Raw genomic sequence first — 23227 nt, forward strand, 5'->3', positions numbered from 1 at the left:
AGACCCTTGGGACAAAGGGGTCCTTGACTGGTTAAAAAAGTCAAGATGGCTTCAGTGCCAACCGCCATCTTGGATCCTCCTCCCCCCCCCCCAGAAACGACAGGCAGGCAAGGCAGCAGATCAACGAAGGCATCCTGGATCCAGTCTTTGGAGATCCCCTGTGCAAAAGCAGCCCACCTGTCCCCTCCTCAGTTTCCCCTGGAGAAAGGGGGGGGGGAAGTCTTGGCTGTGCTCACTCCCTTGAATTATTCGTAAGAACAAGAGAAGTGGGATGCAGATAATAAAATAAAATAAAAAATAAAGTAAAATATTATAAATAATAAAATAAAATATAAAATAATAAAATTAAAATAAAATATAAAACAATAAAATAAAATAAAATAAAATGGTGGTCTTAAATCACGCAAGAGAGCCTGAGTCGAATGAAGGTGAATCTACGTGTCACACGATAATGTTCCAGGATCCAATTTGGATCAATCACCAAGATCAGGTTTAGTCTTCCGAGCTTCTGGATTCCTGCTGGCGCCCATCCTTGGGGATCCTGTGTCTCCAGTATGTGTCCTTTGGGCTATTCTATGCATAGTATTTATGAGGTGCCTGATGGATTTTGTTGTTGATTGGGGTGTTGATAGCTGGCTGTTAAGTCGTTGGCTGTTGTTTCCTTGTGCTGCCAAGTCCTTGGCTCCTAAGTACACAATATGCTACCAGTAGTGGTAAATCAGCCCTCCAGCTGATCGACAAGGGGCCCATTTCCAAGGCTTCCATCACTTCCCTGGCTGTTTTTGTACCTGCTCAGCCAACAATCTTAGTAGCTGCAGAATGGAATGTATGTCTTTCTTCATTGGAATGTGAGGAAGGTCCCCGGTGACCAACCCAGACTGGAATCCTGCAAGAGACTTCCCGCTTGCCCCTCCACCCTATTGGCATCCAGGGCTGGCTCCCCCGCAGACCCAAAAGGACAGCCATTTCCGAGGCGTGCAATTTTCTCCCTTCACTTCCCAATCACAAAGAAAGTTCACTTCTCCAAAAAGCAAATCTGTTTTATTTTTAAAGATAACACCTTTATTATGCATTTATTATAGATAGATAATTTATTTATAGTAATAATAATATTTGTTATGCGGGGATGACCAGTTCCCCCATCCAAGTAATGGAGCAGAGTTTTGCTGTTTCAAATGTAAATGGGAATCCTAGATGGAATCTATATTCAATGAAGCTCTCCTGCGTCCACGCTCAGTTGAATATACACTCCCTTTCACGTGTGTTTGTGGGTGTGCCTACAAGTGTGTGTGTGTGTGTGTGTGTGTGTGTGTGTGTGTGTGTGTGTGTACGCTGGACTCTGTCCCAGAGCAGGAGGCATGGACGCCTCGTCCTGCGCGGAGGGAAGTCGCCCGTGGATCTCGGCTCCAGCCTCGCTGGGGTGGGGGGCCTGGCGAGCGGGCGGGTGGCGGTGGGCAAGTGGCAGGGATTGGTTGCCCGTGAGGAAGAGGAGGAGGGTGGTGGGCACTTGGTCAGGCTATGTGGAGTCCTGGTTGACCACTTTGCCTCCGTTCATGGTGGGCGTCCCCGAACTCTTCCGAGAACGTCCTTGCTTCTCTCCAATCTCATGCAGGGAAGGCTCTCTGTACATGCACACTGTGGGCAGGAGAGAGAGAGAGAGAGAGGTCAAGGCATGGCACCCACCAACCCCCCCCCCTCAATGTACCTGCACAGCCCACCTTGCGCCCCAGCTCAGAAGCCCCCTCCCTGTCCCACCCAAATTTCCATGGTTAGCAAGACAGCAGTGGAGTGATTTGTCCCATTGCAACAGGGGTTGAGTCAAGCGCTGCAGTTGTTAAGTTAGGAACATGGAGGTGAAGTCAATCGGGCTTCCCTGCTGACTTTAACAGAATAACATGGCATAGGGCCAGGTTCATGGCATAGGACCAGGTTACTTACAGGACCGCATACTGCCCCACAGTTCCCAGAGACCGGTGAGGTCCCACAGATTGAGCCTCCTTTAGGTCCCGTCGGCCAGACAATGTCGGCTGGCGGGCCCTCGGGGAAGGGCCTTTTCTGTGGTGGCTCTGACCTGGTGGAATCAACTTCCCCCCAAGGTTCGAACTACTCCCACTCTGCCGGCCTTTAAGAAAGGCGTTAAAACTCTCCTGTTCCGGCAGGCCTGGGGCTGATGTCCCCGGGGACCGGGATATGATCGGACTCGCGGTATGACTGGATTATTTTATTCTTTTATGACTGTTTTTAACCTTGTACGCCGCTCTGAGTCCTTTGGGATTGGGCGGCATATAAATATTTGTAAATAAATAAATAAATAAATAAACAGAGTTTAAAGGGGCCTCGGAGGTCTTCTAGTCCATCCCCCTGCGCAAGGCAAGAGACTCTACACCATTTCATACAAATGGCCGTCCAGTCTCTTCTTGAAAACCTCCAGGGATGGAGCACCCACAACCTCTGGAGACAAGTTGCTGCACTGGTTAATTGTCAGACTTGGATTGTCCGAAGGTCGCAAAAGGAGGTCACATGACCCAGGGATCTGGGCAACCGGGATACATAGGAGCCAAGCATTCATTGCCGCTCTACAGCAGTGGTTCTCAACCTTTTTAATGCCGCAACCCCCCAACCGATTGTAAGTCGAGGACTAAACCGGTCGTAAGTTAAGGACTAAACCGATCGTAAGTCGAGAACTACCCAACCGGTCATAAGTTGAGGACTTTCCCTGCCCGGGAGCGCTGCGCATGTGTGGTGCCGCCCCCTGCGCTGGCCAAGGCATAGCTGGCAAGCGGCAGAGACGGAGCAGGCCGACCACCGGCTGGGCCACCACTGGCCCAGCCCAAGGGAGGTAAGGCACCTGCCGGAAAAGGGGGAAAAAATGGCGGACAGCCTTGCTTGGCGACCCCCGTGAAATGGTCGATCGACCCCTAAATGGGGTCGCGACCCATACGTTGAGAATCGCTGCTCTAGAGGGAAGAACCTTCAGCCTCTTGGTCATCAGAGTTGGATGATCAGTAAATGCCCAATTTAGCTGTTTGTTTCTCTCCTTTTATACCAGGCACCATGCTTTATGACCGGGACTTAATTTCCTGACAGCTTATCGATCTAAGTTCCCGGTTATTTCATTTTCAGTTCAAGAGATAAAAAAAAGACCCAGCTTTCTCTACGCTGTTTTTCCAGTCGTCCTGAGAATCATTTGGGCTGGAAGAGGGGTCTGGAGACTGCATTTATCAAAATTGGGGATCAGCCCCTCCCTCCCCCCTTCCTCCCAGGACCATCTGGTTAATCTGGTTATTGAATTAATCCGCTCCCTAGTTATGCATGGAACTGTAAATTGCCCACAGCTTCTTGGATTATAAAGGACTGGCCGTTTGTCCTTGGCTTGACCTCCCAGAACAGGGCTAGGCAACCTTGGCTCTTTTATGACTCGTGGACTTCAACTCCCAGAATTCCTGAGCCAGCCACACTGAGGGGAAAGGGAGAGGTTTCCAAGCTGAGCCAGGCTGGCTCAGGAATTCTGGGAGTTGCAGTCCACGAGTCATGAAGGGGCCACAGTTCCCCCATGCTGGCTTAGGAATTCTGGGAGTTGAAGTCCACCAGTCATTAAGGGAGCCGTAGTTCCCCCACGCTGGCTTAGGAATTCTGGGAGTTGAAGTTCAGAAGTCATCAAGGGGGCCATAGTTCCCCCATGCTGGCTCAGGAATTCTGAGAGTTGAAGTCCACGAGTCATTAAGGGAGCTGTAGTTCCCCCATGCTGGCTCAGGAATTCTGGGAATTGAAGTCCATGAGTCATTAAGGGAGCCGTAGTTCCCCCACGCTGGCTCAGGAATTCTGGGAGTTGAAGTCCACCAGTCATGAAAGAGCCAAGGTTGCCTACCCCTGTCCCAGATCAATCTGGTCATCTGCAAATTTTCCCTATGTGGCTGTAGGAAACAGGCATTGGAGACTGCAAAAGCAAGTTGGTCTCTTGTCTAAGGAGATGCTCCATTCTCCAGGTCCTGGTTGTCCCAAAGGTGCTTTTTTAGGAGGCAACTGGAGTTTCTCCTTTGAGGATGTTTCGCTTCCCATCCCAGAAGCTTCTTCCGCTTTAGACTGGAGGGTAGGGAAGGGAAGGATTTATACTCCTCGCAGACAGCTGGTCATTTGCCTCCTTTTAGAGAGTCGGGGAGACCACTTGGAGGCTTACCTGTGTCCTCAGGGTCACCTCAGGGGTGCAAATGGAGCCTTCTTGGGACTGTGTGGTAGACTGGAGATAGAGGATGTCATATTTCCCCCCCCCATTGAGAGAGGGCCATTCAATTTTGACCTAGATGGCCTCTTTGACCCCCTCTTTCAAACCAGTGGTCCTCCCTGTCCAAAATGTGGACTTGGCTGTCTGCAAAAGAACAGCCTTGGTCTTTCAAAGGAAGATGGATGGCTGACTCTTGTCCTGTTGGGTTTGTTCTCCTGTGTTGTGCCAGGCGTTTGTGAAGGGGCTGTTGGGGAAACATTAGGGAAACACTGGGGAAACATCAGGGAAACATTAGGGAAACACTGCGGAAACATCGGGGAAACATTGGGGAAACATTGGGGAAACACTGGGGAAACACTGGGAAACACTGGGGAAACACTGGGGAAACATTGGGGAAACACTGGGGAAACATTGGGGAAACACTGGGGAAACACTGGGAAAATACTAGGGAAACACTGGGGAAACATCGGGGAAACATTGGGGAAACACTGGGGAAACACTGGGGAAACAAAACAGCCACTTCATTAATGCCTGGCACATCATAGAACAAAGGCCTTAAATCCAGCAGGAAAGTCCCCCCCCCCAGTCAACCCAACGGTCACCTGGGACCTCAGAAACTAACCAGCATCCAGCATATTTGCCTTTGCAGATTTGCCGTCCACAGGACTTTGTGTTAGGGTTTTTGTCCCGAGAAAGGAGCAGGGTGCAAAAAACTTAGGATGATGCCTTCCTGTCATGCTGAATTTCGTCTGATATTGTAGAAAACTGCAGAAGTCGTTTTCCTGATCACTACCTCCCACTGAGATTTTTAATTTTTTTTATTTTTACTTCTTAATCCGCCCTACGTTTTGGGATCTCCTAGTGGTCTCCCATCCAAAGACTTAGATTTCATCGCTGGAGGATTTAACCCCACCCACAGTGAATCCAGAAAGACTGAGGCTTCTCCTTGCAACTAGCGAACGAGTCCCTTGGATGCAAACGTGTTTATGGTCCGGTTCCTTTACTCGGTTCTGGGCCTTCCCTTTGAGCGACAGCTGTTGGTGCACATCTGCAGGATCAGACACCCTCCCGCATCACAAACCGGGTTCCAAAAAATCCAGCAACCACAAACACAACCCAAGATGCTAGTAAATGTCCCTTCTTCCTTTGTTCATCTCTACTATGGTTTTTTTTTTTTTTTTGCTCTGCTTAATCTGAGTTTCTTGGATGCAAATGTACACAGCAAGACTGACACCTGTGCAGCGCCTCGTGGGTGCCTTCACCCCCATCCATGCTCAACCCCCCCCCCAAATCAGGTGGGAAAGAAGAATCTCGGCTGTGGTACAGCCAGGGAGGGAGAGACGTCATTTGCATAGAACTTTAGCTGGCTCGAGTCAGTGAGACCGGCTGCGTCTGACCAAGAAAAGCGAAAGGCACCCCTCGGTCCGACTTCCCCGCCTCTCCCCCAAGCCAGGGCTCCGCGAAGGAGCTTCCCCACATACCTTCTATGGGTTTGGGTACAAAATGTGAGGAAGCCTTGGTCTTTTTCACCCGGTTGCCCTTCATAATCTGTCCTTCTTTATTGAGTCCCAAGAACCAGGCTCTCCCCGATTCCTGCTGCCGGTACAGCGTGGAAGAATAGATCACATAGTAGTTTTCAAAGACGGACTCCTTGAATTTGCACTCAGGTGTAAAGATGTCCTGGAGGAAAAAGCAGAGGAGAAAGGAGGGAGAGAGATGAACGCACTCGTTCGCCAGCCACGGACTCATCCCGGCCTCCTGGACCTTGATCAGCGTGAGTGGAAAATAAGCTGAGAGAGACACCTTTGGAGAGGATTTGAGGAGGATGGGCTTTGGGGTCCCCAGGAGAGCAGGAGAAGGTCACCTGGGGAAGAAAGACCCCTCAGCAGCACCCGGCCAAGTCTTGCCAAGGTGCCACCGAGAACCAGGGATCTGCCCTGGCACACGCAACTCCGGGCACCCCATTCCCAGCATCAGAACTGAAGGGCTCCCTGGCTGTTTTCTTGCCGACGTTTCATTACCCAACTAGGTAACATCATCAATGCATCTAATATCGTCATCAGCACTGATGATGTTACCTAGATGGGTCATGAAAGGTCTGCAGGAAGACCAACAAGTGCAGAGAGCACCAAGGACCCTACAGACGTTCCCCTTCCCTCCTCCTCCTCCCCACAACCCCCCCTCTCCCTTCTGATGCTGCTGCTCAGTTGGGTCATGAAACATCTGCAAGGAAACATCCAAGCTCACAGAGCACCAAGGACCCCACAATTCTTCTCCTCCTCCTCTCTGCATTCCCACTTCTAGCACTGATGATGTTCTTTGCTTGAGTCATGAAACGTTTGCAAGGAAACCACCAACCTCAGAGAGCATCCAGGACCCCACGGTCTTTTTCCTCCTGCCCCCAGCTCCTCCCCACACACCCTCTTCTAGCACTGATGAAGTTACCTAGTTGGGTCATGAAACATCTGCATACATCAGACAAACCAACAGAAGAATAAGTGTACACATTGAAGAACATAAGAACTCAAGTCAAAAAAGAGGAACCAACTTCTTCCCTGGTCCACCACTCCATGTCTATTCCTTGTTGTTTTAGGTCTTGTTTTTCTTTTAAATAACCTTTTTCTGTCAAGATGTCTTTACATGTAATAGCTTTGTCTATCCTGTACAAATTGGGGTATGTGACTGCCTCCAAAGGCGATAGCCAAGCCGGGATCTTTGTGTAATATTGATGTTTAACTTTATTCCAGCTTTTTATTAATTTTTGCCGAACCTTATGCCTTAAAAAATATTGGTGGTTTCTGCTTTGCCCCATCCATATGTGAGCATGCCAGCCCTGCTGGAGGTCATAACCCTCTAAATCAGTGGTTCTCAACCTGTGGGTCGGGACCCCATTTGGGGTCGAACGACCATTTCACAGGGGTCGCCAAACAATGCAGTCCGCCATTTTTTTCTCCCTTTTCCTTAGCTGTGCTCCTCCCTTTTATTCTATTGGCTTTTGAAAGCCAATAGAATAGACCCTCTTGAATAGGGTCTAATTCTATTGGCTTTCAAAAGCCAATAGGAATGGTCCAGGCTGTCTCTGCCCTGCTGAGCCCGCCAAAAGTCCCAGTCTGCAAACGGTGCTGCACCAGTTGAGTAGTCTTCGACTTACGACCGGTTGAGTAGTCCTCGACTTACAACCAGTTGGGGGTCGCAGCATTAAAAAGGTTGAGAACCACTGATCTAAATGTAAACATCTTTATTTTCTAAGGTTATCCAATCTCTAATCCATGTTAGGGCCGCTGCTTGGTAATAGAGCTCCCAATCTGGGAAACCTAAACCTCCCCTCTCTTTGGCATCCTGTAGTGCCTTTAATTTTATTCTTGCCTTCTTACCGGACCACAAAAATCCTAAGGTTAATTTATTCAGCTCCTTGAAAAATTTCTTGTCTAATTGAATTGGAATATTCTGAAACAGGAATATCATTTTAGGTAACATGTTCATTTTCACTGCGGCAATTCTCCCAAGTAATGAGAGATGTAAATTTTTCCAGCAGTCTAAATCTACTTTTATATTCTTGACCAATTTGCCATAATTGTCTTCTTTAATTGATGAGCAGCGAGCTGAAATAACTATCCCTAAATATTTTAATTTGGAAACTACTTGTATACTTAATTTTGCCTCGAGGTTTCCTTTTTGTATGTTAGTCATGTTTTTTGTGATAATCTTTGTTTTGTTTCTATTTATTTTCAAACCTGCCAGATTCCCATACTCTTCCAATATTTTGAATAATTTCTGGCCTGATTGTTTTGGGTCTTCTAATATAAATGCTAAGTCGTCTGCATAAGCTTGAAGTTCTGTTCCTTTTTTCTATTCTATTCTATTCTATTCTATTCTATTCTATTCTATTCTATTCTATTCTATTCTATTCTATTCTATTCTATTCCTTTTCTCTATTCTATTCTGTCCTGTCCTGTCCTATTCTTACTTCCATTCCATTCTCTTTTTTGTGCTGCATTCACCTGGTGTAATACTAGTCCAGGCAGAGGGTGCAGATTGGGGCAGGTTGCAAAATCGGTGAAATAAATGTGCAACCATCCCTCACTCAGCTCCCATTCCGGCTGCAGAAGGTCAGGCCAAGGGCAGAGAGAGACAGAAATAAAAGGAGGGAAGGAAATCCGGCTGACTGTCACAGCATCGCCCATCCCTCCCCAGGCTTCTCCATCTTGCCAATCAATCTTGTTTGCAAGGACAGACACACACACACACACACACACACACACACACACACACACACACACACCCTTTCCAGTCCTTCTAGACTCCACTTGGAATACGGCATCCAGTTTTGGTCGCCACGATGTAAAACAAATGTTGAGATTGTGGAAATAGTGCAGAGAAGAGCAACAAAGATGGTTAGGGGACTGGAAGCTAAAACATACAAGGAAGGGCTGCTGGAATTGGGTAGGTCTGGTTTAACGAAGAGAAGGACAAGGAGGGACAGGATAGCAGTGTTCCAGTATCTCAGGGGCTGCCCCAAAGAAGAGGCAGTCAAGCTATTCTCCAAAGCACCTGAAGGCAGGAGGAGAAGCAACGGATGGAAACTCATCAAGGAGAGAAGCAACCTGGAACTAAGGAGAAACTTCCTGACAGCGAGAACAATTAACCAGTGGAACTCCTTGCCTCCAGAAGTGGTGAATGCTCCATCCCTGGAGGCTTTTAAGAAGAGACTGGACAGCCCTTTGTCCGAAATGGTAGAGGCTCTCCTTCTTGAGCAGGGGGATGGACTAGAAGACCTCCAAGGCCCCTCCCGACTCTGTTATTCTAAAACTGAGAGACTGAATGATGAGTAAACCAAAGGCTGGGTCAATGGGAAGGAAGAGGCTCTGCATTATTACCTTCCCTCGTTCACCAGACTGAGGCCGGCTACTCAGGTGTAAACTTTATAGGTGGCCCTCGACTTACAACAGTTTGTTTAGTGTCCAATCAAAGTTACAACGGCCCTGAAAAACTGACTTATGACCCTTTTTCACATTCCCATGGTCCCCTGATCAAAATCCAGACGCTGGGCAACTGACTCATAGTTATGACGGTCGCAGTGTCCCGGGTCAGGCGATTTCCCCTGCAGTGACTCCCTTTACAACTGGGGCAAGGAAGGTGGTAAAATGGGACGTCTGCCTGCAGCCCCTGCCCTGCCCTCCTCTACCCCGGGCTGGGCATTGTCCCAGGGAGGCCGAAGGAAGCTCCAGTAGCTTCTCGTCACGCACACAAATATGTCCGAACGAGGCTGTCTTGTTTCTCTGTGTCCTATAATATAGGTGGGTATATGCTTAATTCTGTATTTTATTTATTTATGTTTCTCCTATTCGTGCAGTGTACACTGGAGGGGGTGACCCCTGGAGAGCTGCCTGCGAAGAAATTTCATTTTAAGGCAGGCGATTAGTGTACATTCAAAGTGAGAATAAAGTTATTCTTCTCTTCTCTTATTTTATTTATTTATGAGACTTTATTTATTTATGAGACTTATATACCGCTTTTAAGTGCAAGCACTCTCTAAGCAGTGTACACCAGTAAGCAATGTATATATATATTTACATTGCCCCCAACAATCTGGGTCCTCATTTTACCTACCCCGGAAGGATGGAAGGCTGAGTCAACCTTGAGCCGGTGAGATTTGAACCGCTGACCTGCTGAACACAGTCAGCTAAAGTGGCCTGCAGTACTGCACTCTAACTGCTGCGCCACCTCGGCTCTTTATTCTGTTCTCTACGAGAAAGCGAAATCCCCCCCCCCCCGCTGAGACTTCTTTTTTCCAGCCCAGCTGCAGGCCTCTTTCCAAGGACTGGCCAGGGCTGGCCCAGAGGGACCCAGCCAGGCAGGGGCTGGGCGGGAGGGGGGCTCCCGTATGCATGCATCCGTGTGTGTGTTTATTAGATTTCATTTATCCGCTTTCTATAGCCGTCCATCTCAACAAGTGACTTTGGACAGTGTCTATCTCTCTCTATCTGTCTATCATATCTGTCCATCTACCTACCTACCCACCTACCTATCTCTGTCCATCATCTCTCTCTATCATCTCTATCATCCATTTATCATCTATCATCTATCTATCTGTCTGTCTGTCTATCATTTATCATTTGTCAATCATCTATATCAGTGTTTCTCAACCTTGACCATTTTAAGGCATGTGGACTTCAACTCCCAGAATTCCACAGCCAGCATTGCTGGCTGTGGAATTCTGGGAGTTGAAGTCCACATGCCTTAAAATTGTCAAGGTTGAGAAACACCGATCTATATCATCTTTCATTCATTCATTCAATCTTCTCATTATCTCATTCATTCATTTATTCTATTATCTCTCTATCTGTCTATGTATCTATCATGTCTATCATCTATATCTATCATCTATTTCTTTCATTCATTCATTCGATCTTCTCATTATTTATCTATCATTCATTCATTTTATCTATTATCTCCCTTTCTATCCTCTCTCTCTCTCTCTCTCTCTCTCTCTCTCTCTCTCTCTCTCTCTCTCTCTCTCTCTCTCTCTCTATCTATCTATCTATCTATCTATCTATGTAGGTCTTTGGTTATTCGGGTTTTCTCCCGCATAAAATTGGAAATGTCTTGGCGACGTTTCGACGAAGTCCCATTCGTCATCTTCGACTTCGTCGAAACATTACTAAGACATTTCCAATTTTACGCAGGAGAAAACCCGAATAACCAAAGACCTACATACAAACACCCGCGAAAACCTCAGAAAACATCTATCTATCTATCTATCTATCTATCTATCTATCTATCTATCTATCTATCTATCTATCTATCTATCTATCTATCCTCTTTCCTTTCTATCTCTCTATCCATCCATTGAATTAAAGAACCAATATAAAAACAACCTATATAAAGGAACACTTTCCCCCGAGAAATAGCGAGAGATCGACAGACGCTGCCCAAGGTGACCGGGTGAGATTTGCAAAGTCTGGGTGTTCCCAATCTGCACCTAGACTCACACATACACAATCAACTGCACATGCACGCACACATACCGTCTGCTTAGCTGGGGAGGCAGTGGTGGCTGCGCAAACCTCAGGACCTGCTGGGTTTTGCAATTACCACAAAAGGACACGGAGAGCCCTTGATGTAAAGGATGCAGTTTAATTTAATTGGCAGGGCAGCCTGCAATTTGCCTCTCTCTAAACTTGCTATTAGGGCCCAGGAAAGCCTCATTTTTGGCAATTGGATTCTCTCTCTCTCTTTCTCCTCCCCTCCCCTGTGCTTTCTCTCTCTCACTCTGTCTCCTTCCCTCCCTTTCTCTCTCCTCCTCTCTCCCGTTCTCTCCCTCCCTCTTTTCTCTCTTTCTGCCCCTTTACCTTCCTTTCCCTCTCTCTCTCTCCCTTTCTCTCTCTTGTTCTCCCTCCCTTTTCTCTTTCTCCTTTTACTTTACTTTCCCTTTCTCTCTTCCTTGTTTTCTCCCTTTCCCTCTTTCTTTCCCTCCCTCCTTTTCTTTCTCCTTTTTTACCTTCCATTCCCTTTCTCTCCCTTGTTCTCTCTCCCATTCTCTCCCTGTCCCTTTCCCTTTCTCTCTCCTTCGCTCCATCTCTTCCTGTCTCTTCCTCTTTCTTTCTCCCTCCCTCCCTCCCTCTCTCCCTCCCTCCATCTTTCTCTTCCTTTCTCCCTCCCTCCCTCTCTCCCTCCCTCCATCTCTTTCTGTCTCTTCCTCTCTCTCCCTCCCTCCCTCTCTCCCTCCCTCCATCTTTCTGTCTCTTCCTCTTCCTCCCTCCCTCCCTCTCCCTCCATCTCTTTCTGTCTCTTCCTCTCTCTCCCTCCCTCTCTCCCTCCCTCCATCTCTTTCTGTCTCTTTCTCTCTCCCTCGCTCCCTCCCTCCCTCTCTCCCTCCCTCCATCTCTTTCTGTCTCTTCCTCTTTCTCTCTCCCTCTCCTTCCCTCCATCTCTTCCTGTCTCTTCCTCTTTCTCCCTCCCTCCCTCCCTCCATCTCTTTCTGTCTCTTCTCTCTTTCTTTCTGTCTCCCTCTTCCTCTCTTCTCTCCCTCCATCTTTCTGTCTCTTCCCTCCATCTCTTCCTGTCTCCCTCCCTCCCTCCCTCCATCTCTTTCTGTCTCTTCCTCTTTCTCTCTCCCTCCCTCTCTCCCTCCCTCCATCTTTCTGTCTCTTCCTCTTCCTCCCTCCCTCCCTCTCTCCCTCCATCTCTTTCTGTCTCTTCCTTTCTCCCTCCCTCCCTCTCTCCCTCCCTCCATCTTTCTCTTCCTTTCTCCCTCCCTCCCTCCCTCCATCTTTTTCTGTCTCTTCCTTTCTCCCTCCCTCCCTCTCTCCTTCCCTCCATCTCTTCCTGTCTCTTCCTCTTTCTCCCTCCCTCCCTCTCTCCCTCCCTCCATCTCTTTCTGTCTCTTCCTCTTTCTCTCTCCCTCCCTCTCTCTCTCCTTCCCTCCATCTCTTCCTGTCTCTTCCTCTTTCTCCCTTCCTCCCTCTCTCTCTTCTGTCTCTTCCTTTCTCCCTCCCTCTCTCTCCCTCTCTCTCTTTCTTCCCCCACCCCAGCAGACTGATTGAGTGGAGAAGAGGCTGTTTTTCAGGCTGCCAATCCTGGGGACAGAAGCATATTATGGGGAAGGGGGGGTCCCCTCCCAGAGACCTCCCAAAGGATCGCTGCAGATGCTGCAAGGTGACCTCAGACAGCCCTGGGGAAGGGGCTTCCAGACTGCAGAGAGACCCTCAGGGAGGAGGGCAAGGCAGCTGCCTCCACACACCATCCAAAGCTCGGCCAGGGAGATGCTGAGTTTGGCAATTTCTGGTGTATGAACTCAGCCCGTTTAAGGTTCAGGGTGCAGGCATCAGAGAACGGGGAAAGCTAGTTGTGCAAAGATAGTACAAAAAAGATGCTGAGACTTTGGGAAAAGGGAAGGGGAAGAGCAACGAGGAGAGATTAAAGGCCTGGAGTCAGAGACATACGAAGAGCAGCTGCAGGAATCGGGGATGGCCAGTCTAGAGAAAAGAAGGACCAGGGGGGACAGGATAGCAGCCTTCCAATATTTGAGGGGCTGCCACATAGAAGAGGGGTGGGTCCACCTGTTCTCCAAAGCCCCTGAAGGCAGGACGAGAAGCAACGGATGGAAACTAATCAAGGAGAAAAGCAATCTGGAACTAAGAAGAAACTTACTGACAGTGAGAACAATTAACCAGTGGAACTGCTTGCCACCAGAAGTTGTGGGTGCTCCATCACTGGAGGTTCTCAAGAAGAGACTGGACAGCCACTGGTCTGAAATGGTAAGAGGGTCTCCTGCTTGAGCAGGGGGCTGGACTAGAAGACCTCCAAGGTCCCTTCCAGCTGTGTTATTCTGTTATGTTTTATGTTCCTTCAACCTTCAACCTCAGCTGCTGGGCAGAACAACAGAGGAGGAAGATGCTCCCCATCCATGATTTAGGGTTCCCTAGAGGTCGTGCATAGGATCCTTGGCTGACCTGCTCCCAGACCCCACCTCTACTTCTCTTCCCCCGCGGCCTGTTCCACACCTAAACACCTTCTCATTTCAAAAAACAGAGCTGCTAATTTTAGCCAAGCTCCTTGCTTTCACGGAGGATTGCATAACATTTGAACTGATGTTCACGAAGCTTGCAGGTCTCTGTGTGTGTGTGTGCAGGGGGGGATCGGGGATGCTACTAAAGCAGCGAGCAGAGAACTGGATCCTGCGATGTTCTGCTCCATTAATTTCCTGTGCTCTGGATTTGAAGCCTCTCCTGCTGCTGCTGCTGCGAGTCAAAATCTGAATTTCCAAAAACGCCAGGACAGCAGAACAGAGTCATGTGGTCCTCTTTGTGTAAAAAGGGAGAGGAGAAACCCCCTGGCTTACACTTGGGGGACATGATTGTAAGCTCCCCCCTCCCCATTTAAAAAGGAGGAGGGAGGGAGGAGGGAATGGGGATCCTGCAAAGACACACACACACACACACACACACAGATACACACACACACACACACACACACACACACACACACACACACACACAGCAAGCCTTGGAGGAAAGCAAGAGACAATCCCAAAGAAGCCATTCAAATCCGTCTCTGCCTTGGGGAGGTGGGGGTGGAGGTTTGCAGCTATGAATTCCAAATGAATTAGCAAAGCTCGCAGTTTCCTTGGGAAAATTTGCAACGGAATGACGTCAGCCTAGATTAGAAATTCATATTTCATACTTCTAGGTCGGTTCCTTCAAAGGCAGGCTCTTCCAGAATCCGATCTCCAACAACGAAGGCACAATCAGGTGCAGAACTGGACCTCACCTGAACTTATAAAGGGCAGCAATTTATAAGTTGGAAGGGACCTTGGAGGTCATCTAGTCCCACGGGACATCCAGGAAGTCTTGTGTCCAAATGGGAGAGAATATCTGTAGGTCTGGATTGAACTCTGGGGTCCTGGGTGCTCTCCGAACTGGGCGGTTTTCTTGCAGACGTTTCATGACCCAACTAGGGAACATCATCAGGGGTATAAGCACCAAAGACTCCATAGTCCTTTTCCATCTCCTCCTCCTCCTCCTCCTTCTCCTCCTCCTCCTAGCATGGATGATGTTACCCAGTTTGGTGATGAAATGTCTGCAGAAAACAACCAAGCTCAGAGAGCATCAAGGACTGCATAATCCTTTTCCATCTCCTCCTCCTCCTCCTCCTCCTCCTCCTCCTCCTCCTCCTCCTCCTAGCATGGATGATGTTTCCCAGTTTGGTGATGAAATGTCTGCAGAAACCCCCCAATCTCAGAGAGCCCCCAGGACCCCCGAGTCCATCCCTGAGCAACAGAGATTCTCTTCCATGGGACACAACAGCTGCCAGGTACCCCGCCCTCCATGGTCTTCCTGCAACAGGGGGGGGTGTCTCCTCGTGCTCTCACTGCGCCCATCATGGGCCAGTCAAAGGGCTCTGCTGGCCGCTCTTAAACAGGTCTAATAAAGGGGGGGAGTCCCCCGTCATTGAGAAAAGCCCCCCCAAATATATATTCTAAGTAGTATGTTATTTCTTATGTTCCGCTACTCCTGCTTTCTTCTCTTTTTTTATTTTTTCTTTTTCATTCGTCTTCTTTTCCCCTTTCTTTTTATTCTTTTATCCATTACTTAAGAAACGTAAAAATGTGAGATGGCTCATATGGAAAAAACAGAATTAAGTCTGTAACGAATCGCTGAGAAAACCTTTACCAGTAAGAATGTTTAGAATTTGGCGGGAGAACTAAAATAAAATAAGGATTGTAACAGGATCGATGATAAGGCAATCCAAATGACTGAAAAGAAAAAGAAATGTACTAATACGATGATTATTTTTTAGGAACATTGGAAAAAATACATACTACATTGTCATGTGTGAAAACAGTAAGAATTGTATTAACTCAAGGCTTGCAAAAAAGGATGTTTTGGGGAAAGAGGAAATCGACTAAAATTAATATATAGAATACAGACTATAGAAATCAATTGTTAAGGAGTGTCTTTACAAATGTAACCCAGACAACACACTGCTTACCAATTATTGAGTGACTTATACAAAAAAAAAAGAGAGAGAGAGAGAAAAGCCCCCCCCCCCCATCCGAGGCAGAAGAGACAATTAACGCCCCACAAAGACACTCCGGGTTCCTTTTCAGGGGGGATCAAGGGTTCGGGTTCTGCCACTCGCTCCCTCCTCCTCCTCCTCCTTCTGCTCCTCGCGCCAATCATCTCTCCGGCCACATCAGCGCACAATGGAAACCGCCACCCCGGGGGTCAGCGCTGCCCGCCTGCTTAAAGACGAAATGAAACGGTTGCTGCAGGGAACCGCCAATTTCCCAATTTCTGTCTTTATCAGGTGGGTGAATTGCTCGGAGCGGCCGGAAATCAAATCCAGGCGGTGGTGGCTGATTCCCAGCAGCTCACTTTGCCAAGCTGGCCGCGGTGCCCAGCTGCTTTCTGCCCACCCGCCCTGCCTGGCATCCTCAAAGGGGGGGGAGTCTTTTGCAGGAGGGAGGGGCAAAGGTATTCACACGGCGTCCTTGGCTTACGACCCCGGTTGAGCTCAAAGTTTCCGATGCTGAGCAAGACCGTTATTGAGTTTGGCCCCATTTTACACCCTTTTTTTTTTTTTTTGCTCCATTTGTGAAGCAAACTAGTTGTTAAAGGAGTGGGATGGCTGTATACCGATAGTCCTCGATTTACAACGATTCGTTTAGTGACGGTTCAAAGGGACAAGGAAGCTGGAAAGAGTGACTTGTGATTGTTTTCCACACTTACGACCCTCGCAGCGTGCCTGGGGTCACGCGGTTAAAATTCGGATGCTGGCAACCGGTTCATAATTTATGATGGCCACAGTGTCCCAGGGTGTGTGTGTGTGTGTGTGTTTGTGTCCCGTGATCCCCTTTTGCGACCTTTTGAGAAGCAAAACCAACGGGGAAGCCTGCTTCGCTTAACGAAGAACTGCAGCGATTCGTTTAGTGACGGTGGCAAGCAAGGTTGTAAAACAGGGCAAAACTCGCTTAACAACCATCTGAACAGCAATTTTGGGCTCCACTGCGGTCGCTAATTTGAGGATTTCCTGTATATGGGCTTAATGAATACCTCTGCCTCCTTGACCATCTCCCCTAAGCCCTCTTCCCTACCTGGGAAGATGGGTTAGCTTTCGGCATCCTGGAAGGCTCTAACGCCGCCCCCCCCTCCAGATGTTCAGGGCGGTGGCGCTCCTCACACTGCAGTGCTGCTTCATCATTGTGTCACCCTGCTCTCTAGATGCACAAATTAATGTTGGTGCCCACCCCGCCCGCCACCCGGTTTAAAAAAAAAACGGGGGCGGCGAGAGACAGCTTCGCTTGGTCAGTGGGGGAGGCAGCGAGTCGCCAATGACGGTCCTGCAAAGCTCGGCTGGCCGCTGAAGGTGCTTTTAATAAATGAAGGTCAAGGCAGGAAGAGCTTCCCCCCTCCCCATATGCCGGGGGAGGCGGGAGGCGGTGGTTCCCAGGCAGGCCAGCCCTTCTTCCTCTGCCCAAATCTCAGGGGACATTCCCTCCCTTCTCTGCCTCCTCCGCCTCCGCCCAGCCCATAATGTCCATGCTGTGAAAAACAAAGAGCTATACAGCGGTGGCCACTGTAACAACCGATTGCCGGCTCCAGAGGAAAAATATATTTTTTTTTCCTGCCCTGAAAACGGAGCAAAATCCTTCCTTCCTTCCTTCCTTCCTTCCTTCCTTCCTTCCTTCCTTCCTTCCTTCCTTCCTTCCTTCCTTCCTTCCTTCCTTCCTTCCTTCCTTCTTTCCTTCCAAACAGGCTTTTAAGAAGAGACAGCCACTTGTCTGAAGTGGTCTAGGGTCTCCTGCTTGAGCAGGAGGTTGGACTAGAAGACCTCCAAGGTCCCTTCCAACTCCTTCCTTCCTTCCTTCCTCCCTCCCTCCCTCCCTCCCATGGTGCTGCAATTCTTAGAATGCAATTATTGCAGGCTGAGTCTGCCCACAGCCAGGAGTTCAATCCTGACCAGCTTGGGGTTGATTCAGCCTTCCGTCCTTGCCAGGTTGGTAAAAGGAGGACCCAGATTGTTGGGGGTAAAATGCTGACTCAGAGAGGGCTGTGAAGCAGTAGAGAAGTCTGAGTGCTATCGCTTTTCCCTCCCTTCCTCCCTTCCTCCCTTCCTTCCTTCCTTCCTTCCTTCCTTCCTTCCTTCCAAAAAGGCTTTTAATAAGAGACAGCCACTTGTTTGAAGTGGTTTAGGGTCTCCTGCTTGAGCAGGAGGTTGGACTAGAAGACCTCCAAGGTCCCTCCCTTCCTTCCTTCTTTCCTCCCTTCCTTCCTCCCTCCCTCCCATGGTGCTGCAATTCTTAGAATGCAATTATTGCAGGCTGAGTCTGCCCACAGCCAGGAGTTTGATCCCGACCAGCTCAGGGTTGATTCAGCCTTCTGTCCATCCCAGGTTGGTAAAAGGAGGACCCAGATTTTTTGGGGGGGGGGGGGGCAAAATGCTGACTCATGAGAGGGGTTCCTGTAAAGCAGTGGTTCTCAACCTGTGGGTCGGGACCCCATTTGGGGTCGAACGACCATTTCACAGGGGTCGCCAAACAAGGCTGTCTGCCATTTTTTTCCTTTTCTTTGGCCACGCCCCTGGCACCCGGTGATGTATAAGTGGTTGGGGGTCACCACAACATGGGGAACTGTATTATGGGGTCATGGCATTAGAAAGGTTGAGAACCACTGCTGTAAACCACCCTGGAGCTATTGCTATTTACGGCCTCTGGATCACATTCCCCTGGCTTGCTAAGTAGCTTGTTATGGGAGTCTTTTGTCACCCCAAGATCTATGTCTGGAGCGTTCCCACTCTCTCGTAAGAAATTACTCGATCAAAAGTAAGATATAGCCAGCCAGGCAAAAGAGGGCTGCTCAACAAATCCCGGCTGACTGTCGAAAGGGCTGTGTTGTTTTTCAGATGCTGACAGATAATCTGGTGATGAACTGCTCCGTGGGATTTTCGGTGTGTCAATGTCGTTTTCAGAGTTCATTTTCCACCTTTCTGAAAACCAGGACGGTGTCTGCCCTCTTCTAGACCTCTAATACCACCATCATTTTACAGGATGTTTTTTTTAAGGTCATGGGATATTAGATAGTTTGGCCAGACCACCAGCAACGTCCTTTTAAAAGGCTAGGAAACAATCTATGATTTGTGGAGATTCAAGGTCAGCAAAGGATCATAGGTTGGGAGGGACCCTGGAGGTCTTCTAGATCTAGACCAGGGCTCCTCAATCTTGGCCAAGTTAAGACTTGTGGACTTCAACTCCCAGAATTCCTCAGGGCTCCCCACAACTTCTGGTGGCAAGCAGTTCCACTGGTTAATTGTTCTCTCTGTGAGGAAGTAATAGTAATAGTAGTAAAGTAGTAAAGTTGGAAGGGACCTTGGAGGTCATCTAGTCCAACCCCCTGCTCGGGCAGGAAACCCTACACCATTTCGGACAAATGGCTGTCCAGTCTCTTCTTAAAAACTTCCAGTGTTGGAGCATTTACTGCTTCTGGAGGCAGGCTGTTCCACTGATTAATTGTTCTCACTGTCAGGAAGTTTCTCCTTAGTTCTAGGTTGCTTCTCTCCTTGATTAGTTTCCACCCGTTGCTTCTTGTCCTGCCTTCAGGTGCTTTGGAAAATAGCTTAATTCCCTCTTCTTTATGGCAGCCCCTGAGATATAACTAAGTTTCTCCTTAGTTCCAGGTTGCTTCGCTCCTTGAGGAGTTTCCATCTGTGGCTTCTTGTAGATCTTCCTGCTGCACAGTCTCTCCTCAAAGGAGGCTGAGCCAAAAGCTGAGCATAGCCCATCTATTCTCGTTTTATGATTTTTCACCCAGCAGACGGTATACCGGTTCGCTTCGTTTTATTTTGAACATATTAATTAGGGTTCAATCTTTTTTTTTTTTTTTATGAATGCATGGATGGGATTGGGGCAGTCCACCCTTAACCCCAAAGGTGCTTTTTTTCAGGAAGCACCTGGACTTTCTTGTTTTTTCTCTAAAGACGTTTCACTTCTCATCCCAGAAGCTTCCTCGGGTTCTGACTGGAGGGCGAGGAATGGAAGAAGCTTCTGGGATGAGAAGCGAAATGTCTTCAGAGAAAAACAAGAAAGCCCAGTTGCCTGGTGAAAAAAGCACCTTTGGGATAACCATGGGCCTGGGTGAGTGAGAATCTCCTTAGATGGAAGGGAAAAAGGAGAGATAGGAAACAAGGAAGGCATGGAGGAAGGGAAGGAAGGAAGGAAGGAAGGAAGGAGAAGGAAAAAGGGAGGGAGAAAGGAAGGAAGGAAGGAAGGAAGGAGAGAGAAGGAAAAAGGGAGGGAGAAAGGAAGGAAGGAAGGAAGGAAGGAAGGAAGGAAGGAAGGAAGGAAGGAAGGAAGGAAGGAAGGAAGGAAAGTCCAGTTGCCTCATGAAAAAGCACTTTTGGGATAACTCTGCCCTGGATGACTGAGAATCTCCATAGACAGAAGGAAGGAAGGAGAGATAGGAAACAAGGAAGGGATGGAGGAAAGGAGAGGAAGGAAGGGAGGGAGGAAGGGAGGGAGGAGGGAAGAAGGGAGGGAGGGAGGATAAGGAGAGGAAGGAAGGAGGAAGGGAAGAATGGAAGGGAGATGGAGTTAGAGAAGGGAGGAAGGAAGAACAAGGAGAAGGGAAGAGGAGGGAGGGAGCCAGAAGTGAGAGGAAGGAGGGAGGGAAGGAGGGAAGATGAAGTTATAGAAGGAAGAGAGGGAGGAGTGGAAGGAAGGAGGAAGGGAATGAGCGAGGGAGGGAGGGAGGGAGGAAGGAAGGAGAAGGAAAAAGGGAGGGAGAGATGGAGGGAGGGAAGGAAGGAAGGAAGGAAGGAAAGTCCAGTTGCCTCATGAAGAAGAACCTTTGGGATAACTAGGACCTGGATGACGGAGAATCTCCATAGACTGAAGGAAGGAGAGATAGGAAACAAAGAAGGGAAGGAAGGAAGGAAGGAAGGAGGAAAAAGGGAGGGAGAGAGAAAGGAAGGAATGAGAAGGAAAAAGGAAGGGAGAAAGGAAGGAAGGAGGAAAAAGGGAGGGAGAGAGAAAGGAAGAAAGGAAGGAATGAGAAGGAAAAAGGAAGGGAGAAAGGGAGGGAGGGAGGAGGGAGGGAGGAAGGAAGGAAGGAAGGAAGAAGGAAAAAGGGAGGGAGAAAGGAAGAAAGGAAGGAATGAGGAAGGAAGGAAGGAAGGAGGAAAAAGGGAGGGAGAGAGAAAGGAAGAAAGGAAGGAATGAGAAGGAAAAAGGAAGGGAGAAAGGAAGGAAGGGAGGGAGGAGGGAGGAAGGAAGGAAGGAAGGAAGGAAGAAGGAAAGAGGGAGGGAGAAGGGAAGAAAGGAAGGAATGAGAAGGAAAAAGGAAGGGAGAAAGGAAGGAAGAAGGAAAAAGGGAGGGAGAAAGGAAGGAAGGAATGAAGGAAGGAGGAAGGAAGGAAGGAAGGAAGGAAGGAAGGAAGGAAGGAAGGAAGGAAGGAAGGAAGGAAGGAAGGAAGGAAGGAAGGCAGGCCCAGTTACCTCATGAACAATTATGGCCTGGATGACTGAGAATCTCCATGGACATCCACCCTTCATCCGCTTGGGCCAAAACTGAGCAGGTGCCTTTGCCAAGCAGCTACCTGGAGCGAAGTCTACTTGTGGTTAGGGCTATGAGGGCCTTTTGGGACTTAGCGTGTGGCGGCAGACACAACTTTGGGGTCTGCTTAGCACTCTGGGAATCGTACAAACCCAGAAGAGGGCTCATTCAGAATCCAGGTTAAGCGGTTGATGTGAACATTGTCTTTCGAGAGTTGTTTTGTGTGCCTAATGTGACTGTGATGAACTTCAGGATCTTCTGGAGGAATGACGGACTCGGGGGAACCCACAAAGCACACACAGCATCACTGCTAATCTTTAAAAGCTCCCTTAATTACAGTTGCTTAAGGGCTACCCCTACACAAACACGCATACGCACACCTTCATTTGCTTCACTGCATCCTGGCCACGTCATGGATGTGGATAGGGAAGGACAGGAGCACAATTGAATGCAAAGGCTGGAAGGGACCTTGGAGGTCTTCTAGTCCAACCCCATGCCCAAAGCAGGAGTCCTTATCCAGGGGTAGGCAACCTCGGCTCTTTTATGACTGGTGGACTTCAACTCCCAGAATTCCTGAGTCAGCATAGCTGACTCAGGAATTCTGGGAGTTGAAGTCCACGAGTCATAAAAGAGCAGAGGTTGCCTACCCCTGCCTTATATCATCCCAGACAAATGGTCATCTAATCTTTTCTTGAAGACATCCAGCGATGAAGCACCCACAACTCTTGAGAGTCAAGGTCTTCCATTGTTTACCCCCAAATTCCTCCACCAGAGGCAAAATATAGTTAGGAAGAGTAAAGAAATCTCATTCCCACATCCCTTATCGTCTGCCTTGGTAAGGCCACGCAGCTGGAATATTCCCTCCAGTTTTGGTCATCACAATACAAAAAAAAATAAATGTAGAGATCCTGGAGACTCTGGAAAGAGTGCAGAGAAGAGCAACAAAGATGATTAGGGGACTTGAGGCCAAAACATATGAGGAACAGTTGCTGGAATTGGGTATGTCTAGTTTAATGAAGAGAAGGACGAGGGGGGACATGATAGCAGGGTGCCAATATCTCAAGGGCTGCCCCAAAGAAGAGGGAGTCAAGCTATTCTCCAAAGCACCTGAAGGCAGGAGAAGAAGCAGCAGATGAAAGCTAACCAAGGAGAGAAGCAACTTGGAACTAAGGAGAAACTTCCTGACAGTGAGAACAATTAACCAGTGGAACAACCTGCCTCCAGAAGCGGAGAATGCTCCAACACTGGAAGTTTTAAAGAAGAGACTGGACAGCCGTTTGTCTGAAATGGTATAAGAGTCTCCTGTTTAAGCAGAGGGCCAGACTAGAAGACCTCCAGGACCCCTTCCAACTCTGTTATTCTGGTACTCTGCCCTGGATTTCATCAACAATTTAAAGTTTTTCAGAATCTTGTCAAATCATGGAACTGCCCACTAGATACAGTGAGCAGCATACACAGTGCATTTTGTTGATGATTTGCTGTTCCAAAATTCATTAAAAATGTTATAAGCACTAGGGGAGAACCATGGATAAGAGAACCCACAAACACGGTTAGAAGAATATACATATTGGAAAAAGGGGGGGTCAGGAAAGACTTGGTTTGCTTTTCCAGATGCCAAAGCAGAGGCTTCATCTTTGGCAATGCGTGTGTGTGTGTGTGTGTGTGTGTGTGTATGTGTGTGTTTGTGCAATGTGTGTTTTGATATACAGCTTTGATAGCTTCTGAGCTTCTATGGTAATTTCCTGACAGCAGCCTTGACTAACATCCTTGAGAAAGGAGATTTACAAGGTTTATAGCAGAGAGTCTATTGCATGAGGTATTAGGGCAAATAAATAATGGGTTGCAGAAAGAGGGAACGGTAAAGGGGGGGAGGGCACAACTCCATGCAACTGGGGTGGGGGGGTGCCGTCTGGGCCGGAGAAATATCACGGGCTGCACCCCTCTCCTTTTGTGG

The 23227-nt window shown here is 48.4% G+C and overlaps 1 protein-coding gene across 3 annotated transcripts in view; it reads right to left on the reverse strand.

Moving 5' to 3' along the window:
* Nucleotides 1-1022: 1022 nt before the first annotated feature.
* FGF12 (fibroblast growth factor 12) overlaps nt 1023-23227 on the reverse strand; it is a 135752-nt gene continuing 113547 nt past the window's right edge. For all 3 annotated transcript variants that reach the window (XM_039369110.1, XM_039369108.1, XM_039369107.1), the window contains exons 4-5: nt 5704-5902; nt 1023-1635 (exon numbers count right to left, since the gene is read on the reverse strand). In XM_039369110.1, the coding sequence (XP_039225044.1) occupies nt 1517-1635; nt 5704-5902 (318 nt within the window). In that variant the 3' untranslated portion in view covers nt 1023-1516. The remainder of the gene's footprint in view (nt 1636-5703; nt 5903-23227) is intronic.

Source organism: Crotalus tigris, unplaced genomic scaffold (assembly GCF_016545835.1).
Source record: "Crotalus tigris isolate CLP2741 ecotype Arizona unplaced genomic scaffold, ASM1654583v1 scf7180000020968.1231947, whole genome shotgun sequence".
NCBI lineage: Eukaryota > Metazoa > Chordata > Lepidosauria > Squamata > Viperidae > Crotalus > Crotalus tigris.